Below are 27,498 nucleotides of genomic sequence, written 5' to 3'. Positions count from 1 at the left end.
CTTTTAAAGATCTGATGGAGGCCTAGATTGGCTGCCCTTTATTGACACAGCATTGTCACCACACAGAGCCTAATCCCAGGTCCTCATCGGGCTAGTTGGAGCTCTGCTCTCTGTGCAGCGAGGTGACCCGGCCTGCCTGTCTGTCTTGGACGCTGTGTCAGAGACCCGAACAGCCGAGCGTCTGTAACCACGGCTCCTCAGAACCCAGATTTAGCTGCAGCCTTGTTTCCCCTCTCTCACATCCTGTTGTGAAGCAGGGCTCGTCGCACATGGGGTTCTCGCCTCTCTCTCTTTCTCTCTCTCTCGCTCTCGCTCTCTCTCTCTCTCGCTCTCTCTCACTCTCGCTCTCTCTGGCTCTCTCTCTCTCTCTTCCTGCACATGAACTCATCACACACAGACGCAGGCTTTCTCAAGTGCACACACTCACTCTCTCTGACACGCAAGTGCACTTTCACACACAAGAGGAGGTATACGAGGAGTGGCGTGTCGAAGGGTGTGGAGTTGTGGGTGGCCGGTGGCCCTCGGTGGGACAGTCTGGGTGGACGTGAGTTTGGACTGGAGGGGAAAGCCACAGCACACAGGTCCTCCATGATGGGCTGCTGCCTGTTCGTGCACCAGCGGGTGAGTGACAGAACGAGTGAAGATGTGAGGGCGGAGGCGAGGGAGGGAAGGTGTGAGGGTCGATGTGCGTGAAGGTCTGAGAGAAGGGGTGAGGGAGTGAGGGATGATGTGAGGGAGGGAGCATGTGATGGACAAGGGGAGTTAATACTGTGAGAGAGTGAGATCATTATGATGTAATATTTTACTCTTTGAATGTGTGTGTTGCAATATGATAATACCCTCCTCTACGGTTGTGCTTTCTTATTAATATAGAAAATGAACCTGCTTTTTGGCCCTCATCTTAGACTCCAGGTCAGACAAAGTTGAACTGGTTACTTACATAACTGGTAGAAGTCAATGGCACAGAAATTGTCAACAGAAAAACACAAAGTAGCTTACTATTGTGTGAAAGCTCAAATTGATTGTACGTACATAATTAATGTGAGGTCATTTCTTGTTTGTTATCATATGGTACATATATGTTTCCTTCCCTATAGAATGCTAGTGCCGTATGAACAGTGCTGTTTCCTGTAACGCGGGATGAATATATATTTACTGAACCATCTATCATGTTTAAGGGTTGAAGGAACCCAGATGAAATGAGCAGCTGGTTTATTCTCATGAATCCAGTGTCCTGAGTGGTCAGGTGGGCTTTGGGGCGGGGCTGAGGGGCCATCCTCTCATTCTTCACTCTTCCCAGGAAGGGTTTGTTCCTGGGGCAACTGCACCTGCAGAGAACCCTCCCCAGAGCTGGCTGGTTGTTCACTAGGCTTCTACATTACACCCCTCTGGGTGTCCTGAGGTGTTAACAGGCTTTTAACATGTTTGACACCACATTGATTTGGCATAGAAATCAGTTCAGCTACATGTTCTGTCTGTAACGAGACCACCTGGGTGAATCTGTCAATTAAGAAATGTTTTTTATTTCATTTTTATGTACCACTAATTTGTCAGACACGGAGTGTTCTGTCAGGCCTGGAAAAAGGAGGTGGGGACATTCTCGATAATGAGTCAACTACATATTATTGTCCCCTTGATAATTCTTTGGAACAGAGCTATTGCAAAAATCGAATTCATATAGTTTCGGTGTTAGTCACTGTGCAATTACTTTTCAGGCTCCCACACAGTTTTTTGCCTGTGTAGCAGAGACGAAAGCCAAGTCCTGTGATGTATGCACAGTATATTAAGGTACTGGATATCTCAAAGATATATATCAGTGTTCATGTACAGTAGACGTCAGCCTCTCACGTGGTCTATTGTCCAAGCTCCACTCGTTCCCTGAACAATGGTCACTCCTACTGATGGGAAATGCTTGTTGTCATGGAAAGGTAAACTGTTGTGCAGGGCAACAATAACACAGCAAGGCTTGCACTGGATACAAGACAGAGAGAGGAAAAAACAGCGGATGGTATCAATTTAGGTTAACTGCTGTGCTACGACTGTAAATAGAAGAATGGGGAAAAAGCCAAAACCATTAGATGCTGCCGTGTTTCACTTACTGTAACTTTTACGAATAGCCTTTGGCACTTACATATTTCACTAATATCCAAGCAAACTCCCTAACAGAGAATTCTGTATATTTATCAAGCTTCCTGCCTCCAGTAAAACCATTAGATTTGTATTTTACCTTTGAAAGCCCTCAGGTATTCTTGTTAAGTGCTTTCTTGGAAAAAGACAAGAGTTTGGGTCAGGGTGGGCTAACTGCAGTCTTTCAGCTACAGCACGTTCAGTAATGAGGACTATGCTGCTCACAGATTGATCCTTATCGTGTTTTTTCTCCCTCTCTGTTTGGTTGTGTGTGTTTGTTTGTGTGTTTGTGTGTTTGTGTTTGTTTTGGATGTGTGTGTGTGTGTGTTTTCAGAAGAAGAGGAAACAGGGGAGGAGAGATGTGGACTCCCTCAGTCTCTGTAGCCTGGACATTAATGTAAGTACTCCTCCATCACATTTAATAATAACACATTTAATTTATAATGCGCTATTTTTTATCAAGGCAATCTACAGGTTTTAAAAATAAAAATTAAAAGAACCAAGCAGTACACAGACTAATACGTAGAACAGTACTTAAAAGTGCATACAAATAGAAGTATTATAGAAGAAAAGCCTTCTTAAAGAGAATTTATTTTATGCTAGCTTCTAAAACATCTATTGACTAGGGTTCTCTTAGGCAAAGATGTTCAGGCAAATAATTCCACAGTGTGATGGTGCAGAGCTGAAGGTCCAGTCGCCCATCACAACCAGGTTTGTTCTGGGGGGTGAAGGAGGAAAACTTTTTTTGAAGAGGCGGGAGGGGTTGTGGAGTGAGAGGCATCCTCTGAGGTAGGTGGATGCTGTTTCATGAAGGCATTTGAAGGTTAGCTTAAGGGTTTAAATTGAATCCGGTGGGAGATGGGAAGCCAGTGGAGGGAAAGTTGGATGGGGGTGATGTGGTGGTATACTTCTGCCCTTCATCAGAAACCGGGTGGCATGTTTTTAAATATACTGTAGCTCCTGATGAGATCCTGATGAGAAATGTGTTACAGTCATCCAGTCTTGAAGAGACAAAAGCATGGACGAGTTCCTCAGCATTTGACAGATTTGGCCATTTGGTGGCCGATACCTCTCTTCTCTTTGGGAACATTGACTTCTCTCCATCTCTTGCTCTTTGCCCCTCCCTCCTCTCCTACTATATCATTGGTCTGCCCCTCATTTACTTTTATAATCCTCTTTAATGTCTCTGGCATTAACTAGTGATGTTTCCATCTTGGACTTATCATCCATAAACGAAAAATATAGCAATTATTGTAGTGTAAATATAAGTGTAAATATATATTTTCCAGAACCTTCTCATTCTCATCTCATTCTCGTTTCTATTGTTCTGCTCTCTGGCTGGAATTATGTTCTTAACCTTAATGATAATGATGGTGATAATAACTGAGATCTCCCAGACATGAAAACACCCTTGATGAAAACTCACCAAGCACATCATAGTCTTCCTATTCCCCAAAGGTCAAACAGGCTATTTATTGCACAGCCATGGTAAGAGTCACACATAGTAGAAACTCATTTCCTCTCCTTTGTGTGTTCCAGTGCCTTTTGTGACGCAGCTACCTCAGAATCAACCCGTCTAAAAATAGGAATTTGATCAAATGGCTGAGCTTGTTTGGGGACAGACATCATCGAAGGGGTTAGCAGATTTTTGTTACATGGGTGAACGATCCCCTGCAGTTGCCCAGGAGCACGTGGTTACATGACTAGACTCAGACATGTTTTAATGTTTGGACTCTGAATTGGTTACAGGCTCAGATGCGACCTGTGTCAGTAACTCTGTTAGCTCCCACCTTACCAATCAGGCACTTTGCAAATCCTTTTCTATGTTACGCATCATCAATTTGTGCCGAGAAGAACTTCTTTAAAGGCCAGGCTGAAGGTGTCTTCTCCTTACTCAGACAGCCCAGAGAGCAGTCAAGTGGGCGGAGGCAGGATAACAACCTCCCAGAAGATGACTTATAGCTCCTTTCAACTGGAGAGCGCCTTCCATGAGTATACATGGCTGATCGAGGGAGCATGTCTAAACAGTGAACCTGAGGAATCTTCCCCCAGGGCAGTGTTGTGGTGTGGGTGGAGGCTGCAGGTCCAGGGTGGGACAGGAACCAGTCAGGGAGTCACTGGTCGGTGTTAATGTTGATGTTGCTCAGTGGCCTTGGGTTGGACTGTGATTGGCAGGTGGGGGTGAGGATATGGTGGTGGGAGGGCTTGGGTGGGGTAGTGTGGTCGTATGGAGAGGTTTAAATTAGGAGCATTGTGATGTTACCGACTATTGTTAGTGTAGGCTACAGTACCCCTCAGTCATCATTTCTTTAACTCAGTGATTCACTCAGACTGAAATACAGTAGATAAGATCTGCTGCTCTGTGTTGATACTGGAAAATGACTGCAGATGAGTTCATGTCAGTCATTTGAGTGTTATTAATAACTTTCATTAGTAGAAAAAAAAACATTATGTTGTATAGTAGAAATACTTCAACTTGTATTTTTGACCTGTTTAGAGAAGTGAGAACAATGTCTGACTCCATTTATAGGAAGCATTTAGAATATGCGCTTATCCAAAGTCACGTACATAGTAGTTCATAAAGTAACTAGAAGTTACAAGAGTATTATAGTGATTAGTACCAAGGAACTGTGTGTTTTGTCCCGGCCTTCGTGCTGAGCTGTCGATGGCAGCACGGGCAGGGGAGCAAGGTGACACGAGTCTGTCTGGCCAGTGCCCGTAAGTGACCGGCCAGCTCACACAATAGCCTGGACCGTATCAACTGGGCAAGATGCCTGCTGGCAGGGAGCGCTGGGAGACGAGGCCAGCAGCTCAGCCCTGTTTCAGTCCCCACCACCCCCCTACCACCACCCCCTCCCCCCTACCACCACCCCCACCACCCCCACCCCCACCCCCACCCCCACCCCCCTATCACCACCCCCACCCCTACCCCCCTACCACCACCCCCCTACCACCACCCCCACCCCCCTATCACCACCCCCACCCCCCTATCACCACCCCCCTATCACCACCCCTGCCACCACCCCATGCCACCAGCCCTGCACACACACACCCACACCCCCACCCCTACACAGCCATTGTTTTCCTCTCCTGGTCGTCAGGGTTTCCTCCACAATCAAGGTATTGGTTGTTATCCAGGGCCTCACTAGGGAACATAACAACAACCAGGGTGACTGACTGCCGGTCACTTATCTACAGGGCAGCCCACCAACTGGGCTTCAGATCAGATCAGGGTTTGTGATTAACTCCATACAATGGCATGCTTGAACTTTTAGGGTAGCAGTATACAAGATCAGTAAGTTGTCGATATATTTTCATGACCCCGTCCTCTGTGCACGTGAATCATGAGCCTAAAAAAAGCCTGTGAAAAATCAGCTACAAATCTGTCAAAGGCAAGAGGGTTTCCAGAGTAAACAACTCCGATCTGCTGTGAACAATGTAATCCTGGTTACACCAACAATAGATGGATTGCAGTGAGCACCTTCACGTGAGAAGAGAAACCACAAATAAATCCAACCCTAGATGACATTATAGAAGCTGACTATGTAATGACTAATAGCCTCAAGCACAATGAATGGTTGCCTCCCATGCTAGGTAACTAAATTGTCAATGTGGTGATGAAAGGCAGTCCTCCATAGATTGCTACATACTATGGAGAAATTCTTGAGCCTGTTGGAGTGCAACAATTTTCATTTCAACATTATTTTACTGGTGCCATTTATGAAATATTCATTCACATAAAAGGATCTCAAATAATATTTGACCCAAGTTTAGTTGGCACTCCAAATAGTGTTTAGCCTAAAAGGGGCTATTAATAACACAGGAAAGAGCATTAAAACAAGCCTTAAAACCAAATCTACTCTAAACTAGCCTGGCCATTTACACTAACAGTCGAACATAAAAATAGAAATCTTGGAGTAAAATGGGCAACACTTGGAAACATTTATAATGTGTCACATTGTATAGTCTGGCCAAGTTTGCCCAAGTCGTCAGAATCACTCCCTTGACATAATATAAAACTGCATGACATCTTACAAAACTCTCAAACATAACCTGGCCCATCAGCTGACCCATGAGCTGGGTGCAATATGAAAACACATCACTGGTACTTAGTATGAAAATATGGTTCTGTTTAGATTTGAATTTGTTCTGCTCCCCATTTGTGAATGAGGAACAGAAACAAATGTCTAACCATTCACATAAAAAGTCCCAAATGACACTCAGACAGGTCAAAACCAACGAGAAAAATCTGTTTGTCTGTGTGTTTGAGTATCAATAATATCTTGGCAGAAATTACTATATTCCAATAAGTGTATACTAAGTCTAATCAAGATAGCTTTTTTTTAAGGGCAAAGAGACAACAAAACTGATCCTAAACACAACTAACTTGAGAAAGGACCCCTAAAAGACAAAACGTTGTGTTTTAGGGGTCAGAAAGCTAGAACAGTGATCAGTTTGTATGGACAGGAAGAGGGGGCTATCTGTTCTGCAGCAGGGCTATTCAAGGACAAGGAGCTGGACCAGGGGTTGTACTTCCTGTGTTCATCAGCCAGTCAGAGAATAGAAATGGGTCTCACAGGAAGGTGTACATTAGCTGGCATCCTATAAATAATTCTGACACTAGCTAACTTGGGGGTTTATGTAATTGAATCAACACAAAATAAATTTATTTAGACTGCTCATTAGCCAATCTGTGGATGTTTTGTTCAAGGTGATGACTGATGGATTATACATAAATATCAGTGAGGACTAGTGAGTCTCTAGTATCCGACTCATTCCTTCCTCCTTCTGGGTGTAACTGGACTGGCTGGGAGGCCCTACTGTCCACCCCAGATTGTTTTAAAGAGACCCACCCCCCCCCCCCCCCACCCCCGGTCCGTTCCGTCGCCTCCTGTCATGATGAGTGTCAACAGATCATTGGCGATGCCTATGACCAAGTGGTCCAAAAAAGAACATTGTTGTGTGTGTGTGTGTGTGTGTAGGTTGAGTGAGTGTGTGTGTGTGTGTTGCAGGGCTAGCCCTTGAGGAGTGCCCAAGACTGCTGAAGCTATGAGCTGGCAGCCAGGTGTGCCGGTCAAACCAAGGTTAGAAGAGGCCATCTGTCTGAGTGTGTGCTGTGTGTGTTTGTTCCTGTACAGGTTGTGAGGGCAACAGTGAAATTGTGGGTTATAAAAAGTCGTTCTGGGCAGCATTCCTGTGCCTAGCGTGCGAGAGCGTTGGGGGATTCTCGTCTGCACTGGTTATTGAGCCTCGGGGAGACAGACTGCTCTTTTGCTGTATAAATACTAAGTGGTACACACACACAAACACACATACACACACATACAAGATTTTCTTCAGACATCCCTGACCAGTCGGACGAGATGGACAGGTACAAACTCTCCTTGCAAACACCAAACCCAGTCTTTAAATATCTCTGGCCTGCGGACAAAGCTGTTTATGAACCCATCCGGCTGACTTCCTGGTTCTCCCTCTGTCCTCGTCTTCTCCAAGTCTCCTTAAAGGCAGCTTCAATGAAGACTTCCCATACGGAGTGAGATTTAGGTATTGGATCAGTCAGTGGCATGTAAACAGCCCTTCTGTCATTTAGATAAGTGAGAGCTGAAACAGTAGCCTGTACTGGGCCAGTCTCTAGAGGGAAGTTTCCAGTGAGATTCCATTAGGAGACAACGTTATCTGTTGTTCAACTTGCTTTGAGTTTGGTTGTGACTTGACACACACAGAGACAGAGGTAGGAAGGGGGGGGGGGGGCTACAGCTGGAGGCTGTTCCTCAGAAGATGTGGCGTCTTTCTGTTTAAAAAAGCGAGATTTTTTTATATCTCTTATGAGATGAAAGGAATAAACATGACCTTAAACCCAGCTTTTAGAACTTGGCTTCAGAGACTGTTTCTCTCTTTCCCCGTATCTCTGTGCCTGTCACCCACTGACCCAATGGCAACCCCCACCTGGCTCTGACCCAGATACAGTGTTTGATTCAACTTCTCCCCCACCCCAAACACAACAGTAAAGGCATTTGGGCACTTTGATGACGACGTCATACTTACTTTCTCAGCCATTCCGCCCCTAACCTAGTTTTTCACCAAGAGCTCCATCTCTTTGTCCACTCTTTCGCATCCCAATTCTTATCATGGGATATGTTTTTGTGCACCAGAACATGCACCACAGAAAGCCCAGAGAACCAGGTGCCAACCGACATTCTCTCTTTTTCTCTCATTCTCATTCCTCTTACCACACACCTGATTATATACCAAACCTGTTCATTCATGATCCTTGTTATACAAAACAATATATAATGTAGTGTTTGAGTACAGAACTGGGTTTTGATTGTAGGATATTGTGGTTTCCATATGTTAGGGAAATACCCAGATGCTTATTGTCTCCAGCATTAGGAACAACATTTTCATATTAAGGTTCATTATGAAGAAGGAATTGGAGGTGCACTTACCATGATATCAACATGATCATGCTCATCCTACCAATTCATCAAGGGCCGGAAAACAATTATGGAGCGATTTAATAGTAGACCGAAGAACTCAAATATCCTCCACAATTGAATTTTCCCTTCATCCTCTTTCCCCCCTTCCTTATTTTGGAGATTGTAAGGCCCCCGACTTCATCTGTAAAAGGTCACAGGCACTTGAAAAATGGCCAGCAAAATGGTCAAAGGAATATGGCTTGAATCAAGTGTGCTTATTCAGCTCTTGTCAATGGTCACAAAGTGAATATGAGGCACATTATTACTGTAATCCTGCTTGTTTGTAAGGAGGCAATACTGGTCCTTCAAGCAAAACCATGATTAGATTGACCATGGGCAGGAACAGAGGACCAAGAGAACACTGAACACTGAAGTAATAAACGCACTGAACTCTTGAATGAAAGGTAATTCAGGGCTTGAAAACAGGCCCTGTGGAGCGAGACATGTAATTCCAACATGAAAGAGCTGTTTTGCTCTATTCTCTTCATGTTTTCACATGTCCAAATGTATAGAATACATAAAAGAGGATGTATCAAATGTACTGTGTGAGTTAAAAATAAGATATGTCTCTTTTAGCATTTGTTGAAAGGGGTCGTATTTGCATTGTGGCGTGTGTAGTCACAGACATAGCATCGACATGATGAGTAGAACCGCAAACGGTTTTACTCAAGTCAACTTTGTCAACCTTGTCACATGTGTCCTTGAGGTATGGAGGTATCTTGACTTGGGTTTTATAAGCAGTCAGCAGTGTTGTGTCTGACAGGGCCCCAAGCAGGGTTCTTATAGTGTTGCATAACACCTGCCTTGTAGTCTACTGATATATAGCCCTGAGTCTGGCGTGTCTTTGTGTGTGTGTGCATGTCTTCGTGTGTGTACACGGTCAAGAGCGTTTTTGTGTGCTTGTGTTGTGTGTGTGCAAAATAGTTTTTCAGGAAAACGTTATAGAAATAAATGATTTATGTCCTACTACAATATATTATAATATAATATTATAATGTCTTACACAACAGAGACTTGCAACATAAAACATGGAATCAGGATCATTACAGACAGCAAAAAGACACAATACACAACGGTGACGGTCATGTGTTTCCGCTGCAATATCCTTCTGTAGGGTCCAGTTATGGAGACCATATTGAAAGAAAAAGAAAAAACTGCACTGGTCTGTATCATTGATGAAATTGACAAAAAAGAATGACATGCCCAACGTCAACAGCAGAATGTGTGCTCATAGTGCAGATGACACAGCCCCAGGAGGCAGCTGGCTGAAAGGACCACTGTGAATATTGATGTATGGATGTTTACAAAGACAGGGTGCACTTCTGCAATGGCAGTGAACCTCAGCACTCTGAAAATGTCGCTCATGATTATTTTTTTGCTCCATTCGATCAACTGAAAATCTTGAGTCATTCTAGGTACCTATTTAAAAGGGCTGTAAAATGATCTTCATTAGTCCCTGATGAGATCAGCTCATATAGAGGAAGGCAGCTTGATTTGGTACTCAGGGCTCCCCTGCATGGCTGACTGTTCTTACCTGACCTGCTTCACTGGTTGTAGCCGTGTGAAGCCATATCAAACTCATCCCAACCAACGATGAGAATGGTGATTTCTTTATCAGTTTTTGAGAAATATTTATGTAACCAACAAGGACTCTGTGAACTGCTGAAATGTTATTTCTATTTCATCATAAATATCCTTGACTTTTGAATGGGATTTCAAAGGATTCAAGTAAAAAAACAAAACGGTTATCGCTTGCTTGTTACATAACTTGAATAACATAAAGTGGACAAGGGATGGTAATGATTTGACCAAATACAATAGTGGAGTTTGACTGACCTATTACACATCCAAAACAGTGAAGGATTTAATGATCAATATTACCTGGCTGGAAGGTTATCAGAAATGTCATGTATTAATAGCTGGGTTGCTGCAGTAATACCATCAGAGGTTTTAGAGAACAAAAGGACAGGTCAGGGGACTGTGAACTACTGACCTTTGTTGAAGGTTTAACAGATAAACAAGCAGATACATATATGTGTAGTAATTCACCATGTGTATACGTTATAGTAATTGATTGTCCATTATGTTAACATGACAACAAAGCAAGATACTATACACTCCTGTTGTGGATTGAAATGTGGGAATTAGAACTTTTGTGACTCAGGCTTTGATCCAGAGCAGTGATTTGACCCCTGATCCCTAGCCAATCACTTCAGTTGATTGTCTGATCCAGCAGTCTTCTCTATCTCTCCACAATCGGTGGCTTCCCATTGGTTAAGTAGAGGAAGGAGTTTGGTGACAAGGCTAAGATATGAAAACAAACCTTAGGAAATGAATAATGCATTTGAAACAGATTAGTCATTTTAGTGTTATTCTAGAACTTTTCCTATAATGTTCCATGGAAAATAGTAATTCCTTTTAAGGTGAGTACATCTGGCGAGCTTGTGAAGCTGTTCCCAATCACCACACCCACCATGCTCACAGGGAGCACTAATAGGCAGAGCTCCATGTAGTGGAGTAATTAACACAGATCGTTTTTTGGTCTTGATTTCCAATTATTAATTGAACAGCAGAGTTACAAACAAGTACCAACTGGGTCAGTCTGCTCACCCTGAGATATGTGTAATAGGCCAACTCACGGATTTTTGTATCTTTCTTTTATTGCAAATAAAGAAGATAGTTTTGTAAAAGGGAATCTTGTAGAACTTGTAAAAGGGAATCAAGAATAGACTATCGCTTGTAACCATTTAGAGAGAGAAAAACATCAGTCAGGGTGGAACAATAATGTCCTGCAGGCCAGGATCAACTGAGTCTGTGTGCTTTTCTGGCACCATTGAAGGCCTTCAGTGCTTCATAGGTGTTCTGGTCTATTTGAGTGACACCTCGCTGAGTGACTATGAAAGCCACAGTTTGTTTACTGTTCTAGTCTGGCTTTGGTTGGAGGGACCCAGGGGCCTTGCACACACGCAAGCATGTGCAGGGACACACACTCTCTCACAAACTTTTACACTCTGCCTCGCGCATACACACACACTTCCCTGTGCGGGATAAGAGTACAAACACAGGAACTTCTCTGCCTCTCAGAACAAAGCCTCTTAAAACTGGGATCAATTTCCTGCTGAGAGACACAGGAGCTGCAGGGCAGAATGAGTAAGTGAGTGATAAAGATGGAGAATAAAGGAGGAGTTGTGAGAGGAGATTGAGGAGAAGAGATGGGGGGGGGGGCAAAGATTTAATCTGCACTGTTAGATACTGTAAATACTTTCTCTCTTTTTTTTTTTTCTTTTTTTTTACAACAAATTACCAAATCATTAGCAGGAGCACGCAAGGCACCCCAAGAGGAGCAGAGCATTGTTTATGGCTGAGTATGTCTTTAGGCTTGTGCTGTTAATGTTGGGGTCCTGAACCAAATCTCTCATCACAGTTTGATAGAACAACACACAGTTATTAAAACTACGATGCAACTTGGGAGTTGTTCGAACAATATCGCATGAGTAGGCCTACTGTCTGTATGTTTTAGCTTTTTTGATGCCAGAGCCTATAATCGACAGAAAACAAGAGATAGACAGAGAAGGAGAGAGAAAGAGAAGAGAAGAGAAAGAGAAGAGAGAGAGAGAGAGAGAGAGAGAGAGAGAGAGAGAGAGAGAGAGAGAGAGAGAGAGACGTTGCAAAAATATATTTTGCATGTCAGCTATGCAGGCTTGGTAGCTCAGAGTTTGTAGCCAACGTGGGGCGCTGTTTCTCACGCTATCTCTCGTGTTCCAAAGAGCGATCGAGCGCACCGCAGGAGGAGTTTACGGTCGCTCACTCACTCAAGGGCTCTCACTCCTCTCAGATGCGATTTGAGTTGGTGAGGAGACGAACAGTGCGCTGGAATGAACACGCATGTAAGCGGTGTAGACAAGAGACGGGAACTTTGCAGATCTGGCTGGCACCGTGGCTGCGAGACTGGCTTGCGACTACTCTGCTGCAATAAGCACCGCTGTGACAACGGAAAGTGACAGCATGGTGGCCACGGAATACCCGTTTTACCTTGTCGTGAAGAGGGCAAATTGTTCCCTGGAAGTGCAGACTGTGAGCACCAAACCGGGTAAAGAAGTTGAGGTAGGCATTTAGTTCAAGATGACTGATAAATGTGTGAAACCGAATGCATATTGCTTGTTACAGACACGAGATACTTCTTTCTTTGAACAAAAAATCCTATCAACTGGTCTTCTATTTATTTAGTTAAAGTGCCAACATGCTAAATCACTGGTGCAGGCTATTTGCAGTATTTGTAGTTCTACCAGGCTGTACATGTGATAGAAACAACAAAATAGGCTATACCATATACATGCGTGAGATCCGCCACCGCGGCTCTGTGATGGTCCGCCAGTGTTTTAGTATTTCAGTCAGGGTCCAGCTCTCCAGCCTCAAAAAGCTGCTTCAAATACATCTGGTGCGTCTGTTGTGGGATCTGTCAGACCGTCATCTCTCACGCGACCACAAACGATGTTCACTATTATTTATAGAGCGTGGAGCTCACTGTGTGAACCTGAAAACAAAGAAGCATGGGCAGATGTGAGAATACAGAATGTAAAATAAGATTTTTTCTTTGCATGCTTATTTAATTTTTCATTTAGAAAAACGCTCTTAAACGTGCAACGTACAAATGGATGCCAAGGAACGTTCTGTCACAGAATGCAGAGCAATGGTAAGACTTTGGCTCAAACAAATGTGCATCAACTTGAAAGTTTGAAACTATCCCAAAACAGCTGAAAGCTCTCCCTCTCTTTGTGGTGGTGATAGGTAGAAGAATGACGGAGGATGTGTATGTTCTTGTCATCTGCGTGAGAGCCAACTTCCCACCTGTTCTTGTCCAGACTAGGTTGTGTTCAGGCAGCCCCAGTACAGCTTAGTCACACGCAGCATGTGGCTAAAGTCAATCTTATGTAAGAGGGCTTGCCCACCTAACATTATGCTGGCCCACTGAGGCTTCAGTTTAGGCGATTAACACAGTCCCAGTTGGGCAGAGCCCCGTGTTTGAATCTCTGACAGCCTCCTCTTGTTCCAGCCTACAGTACATTGTCTTCACCTCAGTAGGGGCCTCAGTAGGGACATCATGTAGTCATTCTAATCCTGAGGCACTCAGACTCTAAAAGTGAGTCCTGTGGTGAATGGTGCTGTTATGCCGGGATGAGGCTGCAGGGTGTTTATGTCTGCTGGAACACAGTCAGTGAGTCAGTGCAGACGTACAGCACAGTGCTTTGTAAGACCTGCTGACTCCCCCCTGAGGCTATGTTCTCCTGTGCTGGGCTCCCTCACTGCCTGTCACTGAGCTCAGCTCTTTACTCTGGCTTTTCACGGAAGGTGACTAATGTCCTGTTACTAATGTCCTATTACTGGACGCCATTGTGGTGCGAGAAGGCTAGGGGGACACCCGTAGAACTCACACTGAAAACAGACGCGCACACACGCACGCAGATATAAACAATGTTATGATCCCAATCATAGCAGCCATGAGCCTACCACAGTTTGGATGTGTTGAAGCCTTTTCTCCAGACAGACTTATGATTCATCGCTGTGCTCCTCCCTGGAACAGACCCTGTACTCAGCAGAAGCAGTAGCCTGGAGGTGTCCGTCTCTCTCTTTCTCTTTCTTTCTCTGTCTCACTCTTTCTCTCTCGCTCTCGCTCTCTCACTCTCTCTTTCTCTGTCTCTCTCTCTTTCTCTCTCTCTCTCTCTCTCTCTCTCTCTCTCTCTCTCTCTTTCTTTGGCTTTCTCTGTTTTTCTGTCTCTCCCTCTCGCTTTCTGGCTCAGAATCACTTGACACACACACAGTCTCACAGATGGTTTTAGTTGTCATGTTTCAGCTTCATTGACTATATTTGTTTTGTTTTTGAGAGCTGGACCTGACTGGACTGCCCTCTGTACCTCTCTCTCTCCTGTGAATGTACAGGACTCTGCCAGTTCACAAAATGTTTCTGCTTTAGCTGAACATGCCACTATTCAAAGAAAGACAAGTTAATGGAGTAATTGAGCAAGCTAATAAGGTTAGCCACCATCTCATCTGGTGCTCTGTTTATCTGGAAAATGAGCCATAATGGAAGACTTGCAATGTCTCAGTTAGCACAGCTGGTACAAGTACTGCACTTCCCTCACAGCCTTTAAACTGTACAATACCAATGTTTTGATTGAATGCCCAGACCTAGTAGATTTACAGTGAGTGAGTCTATAGGCTGTAGGCTATATAGGCTATATAGGCTGATGCTCACACCAGGATAGAACACAATAATGAGCCAATATACATTGCATGCATACATTGATTGGAAGCTAGCTCCTATCCAGGGCAGGCTGGCCTTAAGGCCACATTCATCCTTCTTAGCCCTCTGTCACGGTGTGTTGATGTGTGTGTGTGTGTGTGGCGGGTGCGACCAGATCTACCATTGCCTGTGTGTGTTTGTGGGGGGGGCTGTTTGTATGTGTAGGAGCCTTAGTTGAGACACAATAGACCTTCTTGTCAGGAAGTGATTGAATCAGCCTGGACCAATCAGAGCACCATGGGAACCAGCCTCTTGCTCCGCCTGGACAGTTCTCTGTGGTTAAGGATGTCATGGTTGGCATGAGAGAGGTGTCTCGGTTAAGGCATTCACCCTCATCATCTGTGAGACTCACACGCAATATTTTAATCAGGAAAAGTGTTTTGTCTTCTGCCAATGTTCTCTGGCAAGAATTTAATTACTCACTCAGATTAGTATCAAAGGGCAATGTTGCATAGGTAGCTATTATAGCTTTATGTGGGCCTGTTGCATGCAAGATACCTAGGTTCGATGCCCTACAAATCTCTAGAAAGGAGCAGTTATCAGGTTGTATAGATGTTTTATATCTCCCTGCCTTCTTATCTCCAGACAAGCTACTAGCATCTTCATCCTGTTTCAATGTGTGTGTGTGACTGCGTGCAACTGTGTGTGTGGTTTTGTGTGTGAGTGTGTGTGCGCGCGTGCATAACCGTTATGATGGGTGGCACATGTGGTGACATTGATTGACAGCCTGCATGGGGCAAGAAGTGGTTGTGTAACATGTTCAGCTGTCTCTGTAAGTGTGTTAGCTGTGAAACGTTCAGGTCCATCCTATCAGTCTGGAGATCATGACTGTTGCATAAGTATAGAAGTAAACTCATAAAAGATGGGTTTTAACACAATCACAAAAACACAATTTATCACAAACATCCAAAATCCAATCCCTAAAAATCAAAAATCCATGTTAAAATGTCCCTCTAGCTGTAAAAGTCTTATTTAAGAGCAAATAAAAATATGTGAGGTTCTAACAAGGCTAAGACATGTACACATACCTCCACTATCTTCGTTCTCTTCCGGCTTTCAACCTCTGCTGTCTGGTTTGAGATGTCATGGACTCCCATACTGCTGAGTGTGCTGTGGAAGTCTGCTCCCAGAATACTGATCTGGCTGCTGCAGTGACGTACCCAGGGACATGCTGCAACTGCAATAACACGAGGGGAGAGGGGTAGAGAGACGGGGGAGAGGGAGAAGGGGAGAGGGAGAAGAGGAGAGGGAGAGAGAGACAGGGGAGAGAGGGGGAAAGCGAGAGGGGAAGACTGATGCTGCTTGGATGTGAAGCTGCAGCTTCTCGAGTCGTCTTTGACATTCCTGCTCCCATACTGCGTTTTTCCCCTGTCTATGTCTGACTGAGCACTGACAAGTCAGTGTCGGCTCCCTGGGAGGGGTGACATGGAGACGAGTCCTGTGTCTGCGGAGTTCTGAGGGGCTGAGGGGTACCTTATCACCCGCAGGAGAGCTGCCTGCCTGTCTGCCTGGCTGCCTGGCTGACTGAACGACCAGGGGAAGACATCACCTTGAGGGGAAGTGGCTCCAGTATGAGCTTGTTGTCGAGTGTTGATGGGACTGCGGTGTCTCCCACTGGTGCGTCAGCTTGTGACCGTAGGGGAGGCTGAACCTGTCTGGCAGGGACGAGGAAGAGAGGGGGGTCGGGAAGAGGGGGTCGGGCCGAGATTACTGAGGTTGATGAGGACGAATACGATGAAGAACATCGTCCCATTCACGAAAGTCGCTGCTAGCGCTGGTTCTTATCAGGCTGCTCCAGGCTCAGAGCACTGGTCAGGTGTTGGAGGCTGATGGAGACTGTGAACCTGAAGGTATTTGATGTACCTGTAGTCTCTGCTGCGCTTCTTTGATGATGTGCTGCCTGTTTGTTTACACCTGTCTGTTTTCTTCCCTCCTCTCCCCCCTGTTCCTCTTCTCCCCTCCACATTCCTCTCCTCCCCTCTCCAGGAGCCCAGTATCAAGAGGGTGAAGCCCCTTTCCAGAGTCACATCTCTGGCCAGCCTCATACCTCCAGTGAAGACGGCACCACTGAAACGGATTGGACAGACTCTGCAGGTACAGCTATAATCTCAATCCCTCCTTTCTGCTTTTGACTGTGAGCAATAAACTGAATTCATATTCTCAAATTCATTCTGCCTTTTACTTGTCTTACTCGGTGCAGATGTTTTCACATGAACATGTCATGTGTTTGATGGGTTAGACTGCATTTGTTTACGTTATGGTTGGTGGGCAGCAAGATCTACAACCCCAGAATGGAGCTTTGAGAGACAGGGGGGGGGGGGATCTAAGGCTTTGTCCACATCTGGTAGTCTTCAGAGGAGAGTGAAGGAGGTGTATGGTATCATTCAGTAGTGAGGACTGTCAGACTGACTGCTACTGTCATCACTGTGGTGTCCAAACAACAGGCCATCTGTCCACATGGATCTCCCTACCTCTCCACCTCCCTCCCAGGATCCCTCCCTCTAACCTCCCTCCCTCTCTCCCCACCTCCTTCTCAACCTCCCAACCCTCCCTCCCTCTCCACCTCCCTCCCTCTAACCTCACTCCCTCTCTCCCCACCTCCCTCTAACCTCACTCCCTCTCTCCCCACCTCCCTCTAACCTCCCTCCCTCTCTCTCCACTTCCTTCTCAACCTCCCAATCCTCCCTCCCTCACCACCTCCTTCTCAACATCCCAATCCTCCCTCCCTCCCCACCTCTCTCCCAAATGCCGAAACCCCTGACTCAGTCACAACCACAGCCTCCTCACACACACACCAATCCACCAACAGTGCAGCTGCTGGCTGAGTAGCTCCACCGCCAGAACTCACCGTCTTGTCTCCGCACCCCACACAGCGGTCCATCAGCTTTCGTAGCGAGAGTCGGACGGAGATCATGGCCCCGCGCCCCTGGAGCCGCCCCGCCCCCACAGCCATGGCCAAGCGGCGTGACAGCAAGCTGTGGAGCGAGACCTTTGACGTGCGGCTCGGACACCAGACGCTGTCCTCCAAGGAGATCAAACGGCAGGAGGTGAGACCTCCTGACTCTGAACTGTGACCCCTTACACCTCACCCAAACACCTGAACCCCGCCCTGAACCCAAACTGTAAGGGATATGGGCATATAATCTTCCAACCCGGTCCTTCCTCCAAACCACCTTTAAAAATGAAGAGGAACCTACAGTATACAAAAGTAATATTGATGTATCTTATTGATTCTTATCATTATAATTGGAGACAGACAGAAGCAGATGGGTCACTTAGCAGGGCACTCAAAATGGTGACTTGTTTCTCTGATGAGCTAGTTTGAAAGATCAACTGGAATTACTGCTGTCCTCCTACACACACACACATACACACCCACACCGCACACACACTCTCTTAGATCCCTCCTGGCCACACACACTCAAGCTTCAAAGAACAAGGCTATATGGTGTGTATAACAGATGCCAGATGTTCACATGGAAGTATTGGGTTTTTAGTGGTCAGATGGGTCCTGTTTACTTCTGTTTGGGTGTGTGTGTGTGTGTGTGTGCGCACGCGTATGCATCTGCGTCTATATGTGTGTAAGCATGTCCCAAATACACACACACACAGCAGTAGTCTGTGTAATGACATGTAGGTGAAGCACATAGAAGAACTCTCAGGTCTCACTACTGCTCTGTGTTTCCACTCTGCCGACAGGCCATCTTTGAGCTATCTCAGGGGGAGCAAGACCTGGTGGAGGATCTGAAGTTGGCCAAGAAGGTACCATCTGCTTTCTGTATTCAGCATTGTTCAGCTTCTCATCCAGCCTGACCAGACTTGGCTATCCAACCCCTTTGACCAGACAGGCTTTCCTCTTCATGCATGCTTGTGTGTCCTTGTCTTCTGTGTTAACCTTTTATGAAAAATTCAGGAGAATTTACAGTGTGGTTCTTTATGCGTTTAGGGCTAAAATTAGATATGCTCTTAGAGTGTCTGCCCCTGCTAGATATTTGTTAGTTTTATCTCTGGAAAACCTCCATGTTTTCCACACATCGATTGCCTTTTTTAGTGGTGGGACTCATATCTAGGACAGAGGAGTGAAGTTGTTTTCATCAGTATTTGGGGGATGTTTACGTGAGCCATTGGAGCTGACCTGGTTTCCTGGTTACTGACATGGGTGATCCACAGGTTAGGATGTCAGTATCACCACAGTGTCACGGAAAGAACCTTTTGGGGTTTTTCCGCCTTGCTCTGATTCACCATCGCTCTTATGTGAGAGAATTTCAAGCGTTTTCAAGTACTGAAAAAGAAAACTTCCGTAGGTTGGGATGGTGCTGTGTACCCTTGGTTTCCAGTTGCATAACCGGCTTTTGTCCCTGCAGGCTTACCATGACCCCATGCTCAAGCTGTCTATCATGACAGAACAGGAGCTCAACCAGATCTTTGGGACCTTGGACTCTCTCATACCCTTACATGAAGGTGAGGAAACACATATACACACACGCACAAGCGTGGACCCACACAAACACACCACTCATCTGGGTGTTCAACATTTTGGGGTTTCTTCCCTGCCCCTCAGATCTGCTGAGTCGGCTGAGAGAGGCCCGTAAACCCGACGGCTCGACCGAACATGTGGGACACATCCTGGTGGACTGGGTAAGAGGATCTGGACGCCGCGTCCTTTCTCTTCCTCCTCCTTTCCCTTCCCTGTCTTTTCTCCCTCTCGCTTTCTCCCTTTATGAGTTTGGGCTTGACGCCGTGGACTTTATTGAACGTGCCGTTGCTCTGTATCAGGGAGAGAGTGTACCAGTGCTAGCTCCAGGCCAAACGCATCGCTTTTTTGACCCGCTCCCTCTCACTTCCCCTGGTGTTGTGGTGGGTCGGAGCCCACAGTGCTGTGTTCTGGCCACAGTGGAGAGACGAGTGGGAAGAGCGAGCTTGATCTCTCTCGCCTGGCTGAGTCCCTAATCTGGCCTGCTTCCTGTGTCAATCTCACAGCATCTGCAATCTGTCTCTCACATTTTCAGATGATGTTGATTATGTAATACAACTAAATAATAGATAGACCTCCTGAACATGTATTAGGAATCTGTGGAAATAGTGACATTGATATATGCAACTCTCTTCCCACTTTTAAAGATGCAGCAATATAAATTGTTGTGAATAGATGTCTGTTATTGATGGATTGATATGGAACAGAGGGTGCTAGAACATAAACCTTCGGACAACCACAGATGTCACTACCCCTGTAGAACACCATGAAGCATCAACCACAGATGTCACTACCCCTGTAGAACACCATGAAGCATCAACAAATTACCACAAAACATTCTTAGTAAAAAAGAACCAGGGCTTCCCACAACCCCTTGAGATGATGTTTGTTTTCAATGAGGACATTTTTTGGGTGAAAACAAAGACGGTGACCTTTTGGCTGAGTCGTCAGCTATCAATCTGGCTGTGTGCTCAGACCTTGGTGTGAGGTGAACCGTGACCTCTGCCCCCCGGGGGTCCTTCTACCACTCTGGAGCTATTGACGTACATAGTTGTACTGTTCTGACCCCTGGTCATGTCACGGCCAGAGTTGCAGAGATCTGACCATCATGTTATCACTGTGCTGTCAGCTCCATGTCATACAGCATCGGGCTGTAACTCTGGACAGGGTGTGTATTGATTAGACAGCAAGTTAGTAATGGTGATTATGGGTGAGTGAGGTGTACATTTCAGCTTAGAATAAATGTCCATCATTTATCAAATCAATAAGGTTTCAGAAAGTTGGACACTTATTACTTATACTTACAATGATTCATATTAGTATCATTTTTGGATTGAGCAGTACATTACCTTCCAAGAGCTCAACCAAAATCACTTGAGATAGGGACAAATGCCTTCATTAGACGAAGTTGTTGTCCATTTACATCCTAATATGGAAGGGATTCATTCCCAGTATATTTCTTACCAGCCAGCTATCATGAGACCAAGAAACCTTCCCCATTAGATCTGACAGGTCTTGTGCAGGACTGTTGGAGCTTTTCTCCAGGGGCCGGGCACGAGGGTCTCATTGTGTAAGCATGCTGTTTTCCGACTCCATCCTTTCTTCCTGTTGACACTGGGATGCCATGGCGAACAATGCATGGCTAGGGAGGAACTGTTTGTGCTCGTCACAGCAGAGCGCCAGCCACAGACACAGCTCTCTGACTGGCAGGAGCTCAATCAATAAGGTTACATAACCAGGGGGAGGTTTCCCAAGTCCACTTCGGTCTCTGGTTCACTATGGTGGACCGGCTTGCTTTGGATTGGTCACTTCTGAAGAGGAGTATCAGGTCACGTCTACAGTGCTGGAAGGGGGACTTCTCCTTGTGGAAACCTCAGATCAGAGCGTGTATGGTGCACCCCCACCAGACCGCTCCCTGCTCTCTCTAATCAAATGCAGCGAGGGGTGTGTCAGGGCTGCTTGGCAGGTTGTTTATGTGAGAGGGTGTGAGTCCTACCAGGCTCTCTACTCCCAACTCTGCTTAGTTAGCGTCCGAAAAGAACAAGAGGAGGGATTCACGCTCGGTTTCTCCAGAAGAATGTTCTAGTAAACTTGATGATGGCTGAGGCAGTACAGACTTCCCTCCCTCCCTGGTTTGTGTCTTCACACGTACATTACAGAACAGTAGCTCACCTGCTCTAACCTGGAGGACACTGGATCTGGGTCTTGGATTTGATCCACTGACCTGATGTGTTCACTTACACTTCATGTATAGTAAACCATCTGTACAATAGATGCTCTTGCCACCAGGGAAGTATTAACAGAACTAAAACTCTGCTGATAAACACTGGTTAGGGATAGTTTATAGACACTTACCATGTTGTTGATTGTTTGGTGAGTATATATTGAGCTGGTTGATAGATCATGGGCTACAGATAGACCAAGTTCTTGTTGTGTGAACTGTGTCCCTTGAGCCAGCGAGGGGAGGGCGAGGTGCTCCGTTGAAATGGGTCGCTCGCCTGCCCTTTTGTTCTCCTAGTAGCCTGGTCTAAGAACTTTGACTGCCCCCGGACACCTACTGCATTGACCTCTGTCACCAAGTTGTTGACATCAGTTGTCTCATTGGAAGCTTCTTTCCTTCCCCAGCTGCCGTGCCTGGACTCATACAACAGCTACTGCAGCAACCAGGTGGCCGCCAAGGCCCTGCTGGACCACAAGAAGCAGGACCATCGGGTCCATGACTTCCTCCAACGCTGCCTGGAGTCCCCCTTCAGCAGGAAGCTGGACCTGTGGAACTTCCTGGACATCCCACGCAGCCGATTGGTCAAGTACCCGCTGCTGCTCAGGGAGATCCTGAAACACTCGCCCAACGACCACCCTGACCGGCAGCACCTGGATGAAGCAGTGAGTGGGAACACACACATACATACACACACACACGTGCACACATATACACACACGTGCACACACGCATGCTCAAACGTGTACACACAAGTGCACACACAAACACACACACCTCGACTCCCGGAAACGCTCGTGTGAATATCAAACGTTGTCTTGCTCCGTTCCAGATCAGCATGATCCAGAACATCGTGGCAAAGATCAACAGGCAAACTGGGGAGTCTGAGTGTCGCTTCTACAAGCAGCGTCTGCTGTACCCCGAGGACAGCCAGAGGGACCTGCTCATAGACGGCTCCCGGACACTCAGCTGCCACGGGGAGCTCAAGAATAACCGAGGAGCGGTGAGTGGACAACCACCTGACCTGTTTGGAAGTTAGCGTTTGCCCCTCCGTGTGACCTGGGCGGATAGAGAGGACTTCCACCTCGAAACGGAGTCATTGTGGCCCGGACCTCCAATCCTGTACCCCCTCCCGCCAACACGCACAACATTCCATAACACACGATAACATGTCCGCAACACGCCAATCGATCAAGCTGAATGTCAACTCCAGTACAAAAACCCCCCACTGGAACCTCAGGCAGGGAGTGTGATGTACAGTTCAGGCCAGAGGTCAAGTACAGGTGTTCCACAAGTTCTAAGACACAAAATAGATGTTCTCAGGTGTCAGGCCGTGTTGGGTAACATAAGAGTAACATATGAAGGGCACCAAAGCACAGTAAAGAGAGGTAGCGCAGAATAGGGAAGTAGAGGTGAGGAGTTCACTGCTCAGCCTGTGTCAATAACAGGGAGCTGGACACTAGAGGATCAAAGTTCTATGCCAACATGGCTCACCTATGATGTACCAGGGACCCTATACACACAATTGCAGAGTAGAATAGAAACTCGTATGCTTTTCAGATAATTCCAGATCAATAATGTAAGGCCACCTTGGGGATCATTATAACAAGCTGGAGAGAAAGCTGTTGACTGTGGGAGGTATGTAACATGAACAAAAACATAGGAGGTTTTGTGGGGGGTTGTCGTTTGTTTGATGTTCGGCTTAATGTTGATCTTTTTTACCTTAATTGCGCCCCCATGTTCTAATGGGAAGCATCTGGTTATTATCGGTTGGGAGATGCTGCTTCTTAGGTTGGGTGGCATTTCAATAGTCTAAAGTAGCCTTCCTACCTTCCTGGAGATGTACCCGGCCCAGGGTGGTGCTGGGAGGTATAGTTTTGATATGGTTCCCATGCTGCATACTGTGCAGTCTCCATAATGAGAGGGCAGTTAGTTAGCTGGAGTAATCACAGGAAAGGCAGTAACAGAACAGATGGTCATTCGTCTGTCTGGCAGTCAGACTCTGCCTTTCATGTATTGTGGGAAGCAAACAAAACCGTATTGTGTTTTTTATTACAATAAACCTATAAATCAAAAGTCATTACTCCGGAAAAAGGAGTAGAAGCAGTGGTAAGGATGTGGAAAAGAGGTTTTTATGCTTTGTATATATTTTTTGCTTTGTGTTTCATTTGGATTTTTATTTTATGACATGCTAGGAGAACGAGAGGGCCTGTTGAGTTTCGTTGAGGGAAGGTTAGCTAAGGTAAGGCTTGATAACCCTGTGTACTTGAGACTGTCGGTATGAGTAAACGAGAGAGAGAGAGAGAGAGAGAGAGAGAGAGAGAGAGAGAGAGAGAGAGAGAGAGAGAGAGAGAGAGAGAGAGAGAGAGAGAGAGAGAGAGAGAGAGAGAGAGAGAGAGAGAGAGAGAGAGAGAGAGAGAGAGAGAGAGAGAGAGAGAGAGAGAGAGAGAGAGAGAGAGAGAGAGAGAGAATAACACAGAACTCCCGCTGTGTGGTTCACTTTGTGAATACAGTCAAATCCCCCTCTTTAGAGCTTGTGTGTATATGTAAATATAACTTTGTGTGTATTTGTCCTGTCTTACATAACCCTCTGTGACCCCTCCAGATCCCTACTCCCTCTCACTTGTTCAGCCTTCTCTAAACACAACTCCCTTCTCAGTCAAACACTGTTAGTGTTGGGGCCATGCATCATTCTCCCGATTCCCTCTCTACTTGAAGCGAGTCACAAGAAAAAGGCACTCTTATGTGAAATGTTTTTCAGATGTCTTCAGAGCAAGCTGGAAAGTATCCATTTAAGAGAAACACAAGGGACGAGTCTTATCTATTTGTTTAGATGAAATATCTCTCGGGGTGTGTTTAAATAGAGGAATAGTGTTGGTTCTGTCACACCAGTGAAGGTTTGAAATCTGCTAAGATGGCTGCTGGTGTTTCTTCTGTATTTTTATTAGAATCAGTACACACATGCTACTGTGTCCATTTAAAGTTCCATCCTACTTTAACCAAATGTACTGTACTCTACTCCACCCTGTCTCTAATCGAGTGCGTTGTGTTTCCTTGCAGAAGCTGCACGTTTTCCTGTTCCAGGACGTGCTGGTCATCACAAGGGCCATCACCCTCAACGAGCTGCTCCGTTACCATGTCTACCGCCAGCCAATCCCTGTCCGCCTGCTGGAGTGGGAGGACCTGCAGGACGGGGAGATCCGCCTGGGAGGGTCTATTCGCGGGGCCTTCAGCAACAACGAGAGGAGTGAGTCCCTCTCGACCGCCACACACCTTGTCTGACAGAACGAAAGAGACCCACTGTTTTGGGTGGGCTGTAGTTTTAGGTTGGACGTCCAGTCAAGGGCCAAGCTGGGTTTAGCCAGCTTGTTGTGTGTTTCACGTGTTAGCACCCAGGCACCAACTGTAATGTGAAACAAGCACTCTGTTTATGTGATGTCCTTCCTGTGCAATTTTCAGTTGGTTATTCATCTCCCTCCTCCTCTCCATTCCCCCAACCCCCCACAGCCAAGAACTTCTTCAGGGTGTGGTGTCGTAGCGGAGGCCAGCTCCAGTCCCACTCTTTCCAGGCCAGCGACGCCTTCAACAAGCAGCAGTGGCTCAACTGCATCCGCCAAGCCAAAGGAGCAGCCCTGGAGGTGGCCGTGGCCGTGGGTCAAGGGACACGTGTGCTTTCAGACCCCGAGCCACAGGGGACCCCCCCCGCAAGGGAGGAGGGGCGTGTGGAGAGTGCCAAGCCCATAGCTATGGACCACAGCGACAGTGAGGCCTCAGAGTGCAGTATGGACACGAGCGAGGCGGGCTCCGACTGCCCTCAGATGGAGCACACAGACTCTAGCTGTCGGCCGCAAGCCGTGTGACCTCAGGAGGGAAGGAGGGTGTGGGCGAAAAGAGGAGAAGAGAACCTGTGCAGTATTGCAAATTGGCCATTCCCAGTATGAGGGGAGGTGAGGGGGGGCGGGCAAGAAGACAGTGTAGCATTGTACAGAGCACTTCACATCTTTAGCTTTTGACTTCAGGTTTACTTTGGATTTCACACTTTATTTTGTCAGTCACTGGTCGGTTAATTTGAGACTGTGGTGTCGAGTTTGATGAAGACAATCCGGTGTTACTTTGTTGTGTCTCCGTGGCATGGATCTTGGTTATGTGTGTGTGTGCATGTGATAACTGGGACCTTCTGAAGGTTACGTGAGTTTCCTTTGATTTTCTTTGTAACTCTCTGCTACACCCTCAGCCTTACCACCATCCCATCATGAATCATAACAGACCTTGATTGAGAGTCCCTTACAAATGCTCTCAAATTCTTGAGGTGTGTTTGATATAGTCATCTGGGCATACCAGCCAAAGGAGGTTGTGCACAATGGGAAAGGATCCCATTGCTTATGTTTGATGAAGCTTCTAAACCAAGTACATCTGATGAATTTGAAAGCATTTGCTGAAGTTGGAACAATCTAGATCTCAAAGCCTTCTTTCCTGCCCAACCCTTGTGCACTGGTCTACTACTGTCGCTTGAGAAGAATGACAATATTAAGTTATCCTCTTTATAAATAAGATATATGTATATTAGTGTACTGTTTAAATACACACACAATGTCTTTTTTCTTCTTCTTTTTTTACAATAATCACCTTGTTAAGACCAGGTGAATGTTTCCTTGAAGACAATCTGTGTTGGTGATATTGAAAACAGGAAGTGACTCCACTAGTGAACTCGACAGTCCGGCCCTTGAGAGTTGTGATGGAGAGAGACGGTATCCAACCCAGGTGTGTTAGACAGTGTTAACCCACTGAGTGTAGGTCCTACTCTGGAAGTTTTTGTGTCTCAGGCAAGGTTACTCGTCATGCTCTGTCATCGGTTGTAACTGACTCGAATGTGGTTAATGACCACCCAGGGTTATACACAAAAGACAATTCCCAGACCAGCAGGTCAGGTTATCTACGTAGTAGACAGATTTGCAGATCCTATTCCTGTGTCAGCCTACCTACAGTTTCATTCCAGTAAAATGGTTATATATAAAATGGACAATCTTAACTAATGAGGCTTGAAACAGGGAGAGCTGCCTTTGACAGAATGGTAAAGTGAGGCCATTCCCCAGAAGTGATTGTTCCCTGTGGAGGGGAACCGAGTGACAGAACTGCAGTAAAGACGAGTGTAAAATTGCTGGATGTATGAAAGGGTTTCAGGTAGTCATCCTTGATATGAGCCTACTGGTTATCTGTGTGTGTGTTAGAGAACTCATTGGAGAATTTAGTTAAAAGCAGTATTTTTCTCGAGCCATAACCAGGCCTACAGAGCTACAATACAGTCATCAGCGCTGACCTGCTGTGCTGCTGCAAACACTGGGACTACTCCTTGTTGCCCAAAGGTTTTATTTTGTATTAATTTTGTTTAAATCGGTTTAACAAATATGCTTGACTAAGTGATAAAAAAAAACATTTATACCAAAAATACTGATCTTTTTCTATATGTGTCTTATAAGAAAAAGAATGTTTAGTGTGTTTATTTATAGTTTCTTTTTTCACTTTGACTTGAGGTTAGGTCTGTTCACTTTATTCTTTTTTTCTGGAGAGAAGAAATTTGAAGCAATTGCACAGGTGATGTGGAGACAGGAACCAAACAGGAAGTGCATTATGTTGTGTGAGTTATTGTATATGGAAGTAAGCGGTAAAAGGACTGCCCTGGAAGATACACTATACATACGGACTGAGAAAGATTAACATGGAAATGTAAATAATGGAATTCTGACTGTACCAAATAAAATAAATGAACCAATACATTAGAGATTGTGTCATCACTCAAATCATTCAAATTATTTAACATTTCACCTTCATTGTCAATAGAAGTATGACCCCCATACTATGCTGAGGGACATAGTCTCCACTTTAACGCAGAGGAAGGAAATAA

The 27,498-nt window shown here is 45.8% G+C and overlaps 1 protein-coding gene and 1 long non-coding RNA gene across 3 annotated transcripts; one reads left to right on the top strand and one right to left on the bottom strand.

The window, feature by feature from the left end:
- The first annotated feature begins 406 nt into the window (after positions 1-406).
- On the top strand, positions 407-27,375 carry arhgef3 (Rho guanine nucleotide exchange factor (GEF) 3). 2 transcript variants are annotated; one of them, XM_084705290.1, is made up of 11 exons: positions 407-621; positions 2,462-2,524; positions 16,891-16,998; positions 17,778-17,951; positions 18,604-18,666; positions 19,269-19,365; positions 19,466-19,542; positions 22,004-22,261; positions 22,429-22,599; positions 24,657-24,843; positions 25,104-27,375. In XM_084705290.1, exons 1-11 carry the CDS (start codon positions 589-591, stop codon positions 25,454-25,456), a joined length of 1,584 nt encoding a protein of 527 aa, XP_084561416.1. In that variant the 5' UTR covers positions 407-588; the 3' UTR covers positions 25,457-27,375. The 2 variants fall into 2 exon arrangements, with proteins under 2 accessions (XP_084561416.1, XP_084561415.1); XM_084705289.1 differs by lacking the exons at positions 407-621; positions 2,462-2,524 and adding an exon at positions 12,438-12,707.
- Positions 12,809-15,990, bottom strand: LOC146273148 (uncharacterized). Its single transcript, XR_014766601.1, has 2 exons — positions 15,933-15,990; positions 12,809-13,137 (listed from the first exon to the last, which is right to left on the bottom strand). It is a non-coding gene; the product is annotated as an uncharacterized LOC146273148 (long non-coding RNA).
- Positions 27,376-27,498: the final 123 nt, after the last annotated feature.

Source organism: Hypomesus nipponensis, chromosome 9 (genome assembly GCF_054491055.1).
Source record: "Hypomesus nipponensis isolate SF chromosome 9, ASM5449105v1, whole genome shotgun sequence".
Classification (NCBI taxonomy): domain Eukaryota; kingdom Metazoa; phylum Chordata; class Actinopteri; order Osmeriformes; family Osmeridae; genus Hypomesus; species Hypomesus nipponensis.
The sequence above is the reverse complement of the archived record's forward strand: the minus strand, read 5'-3'. Positions and strand labels throughout refer to the sequence as shown.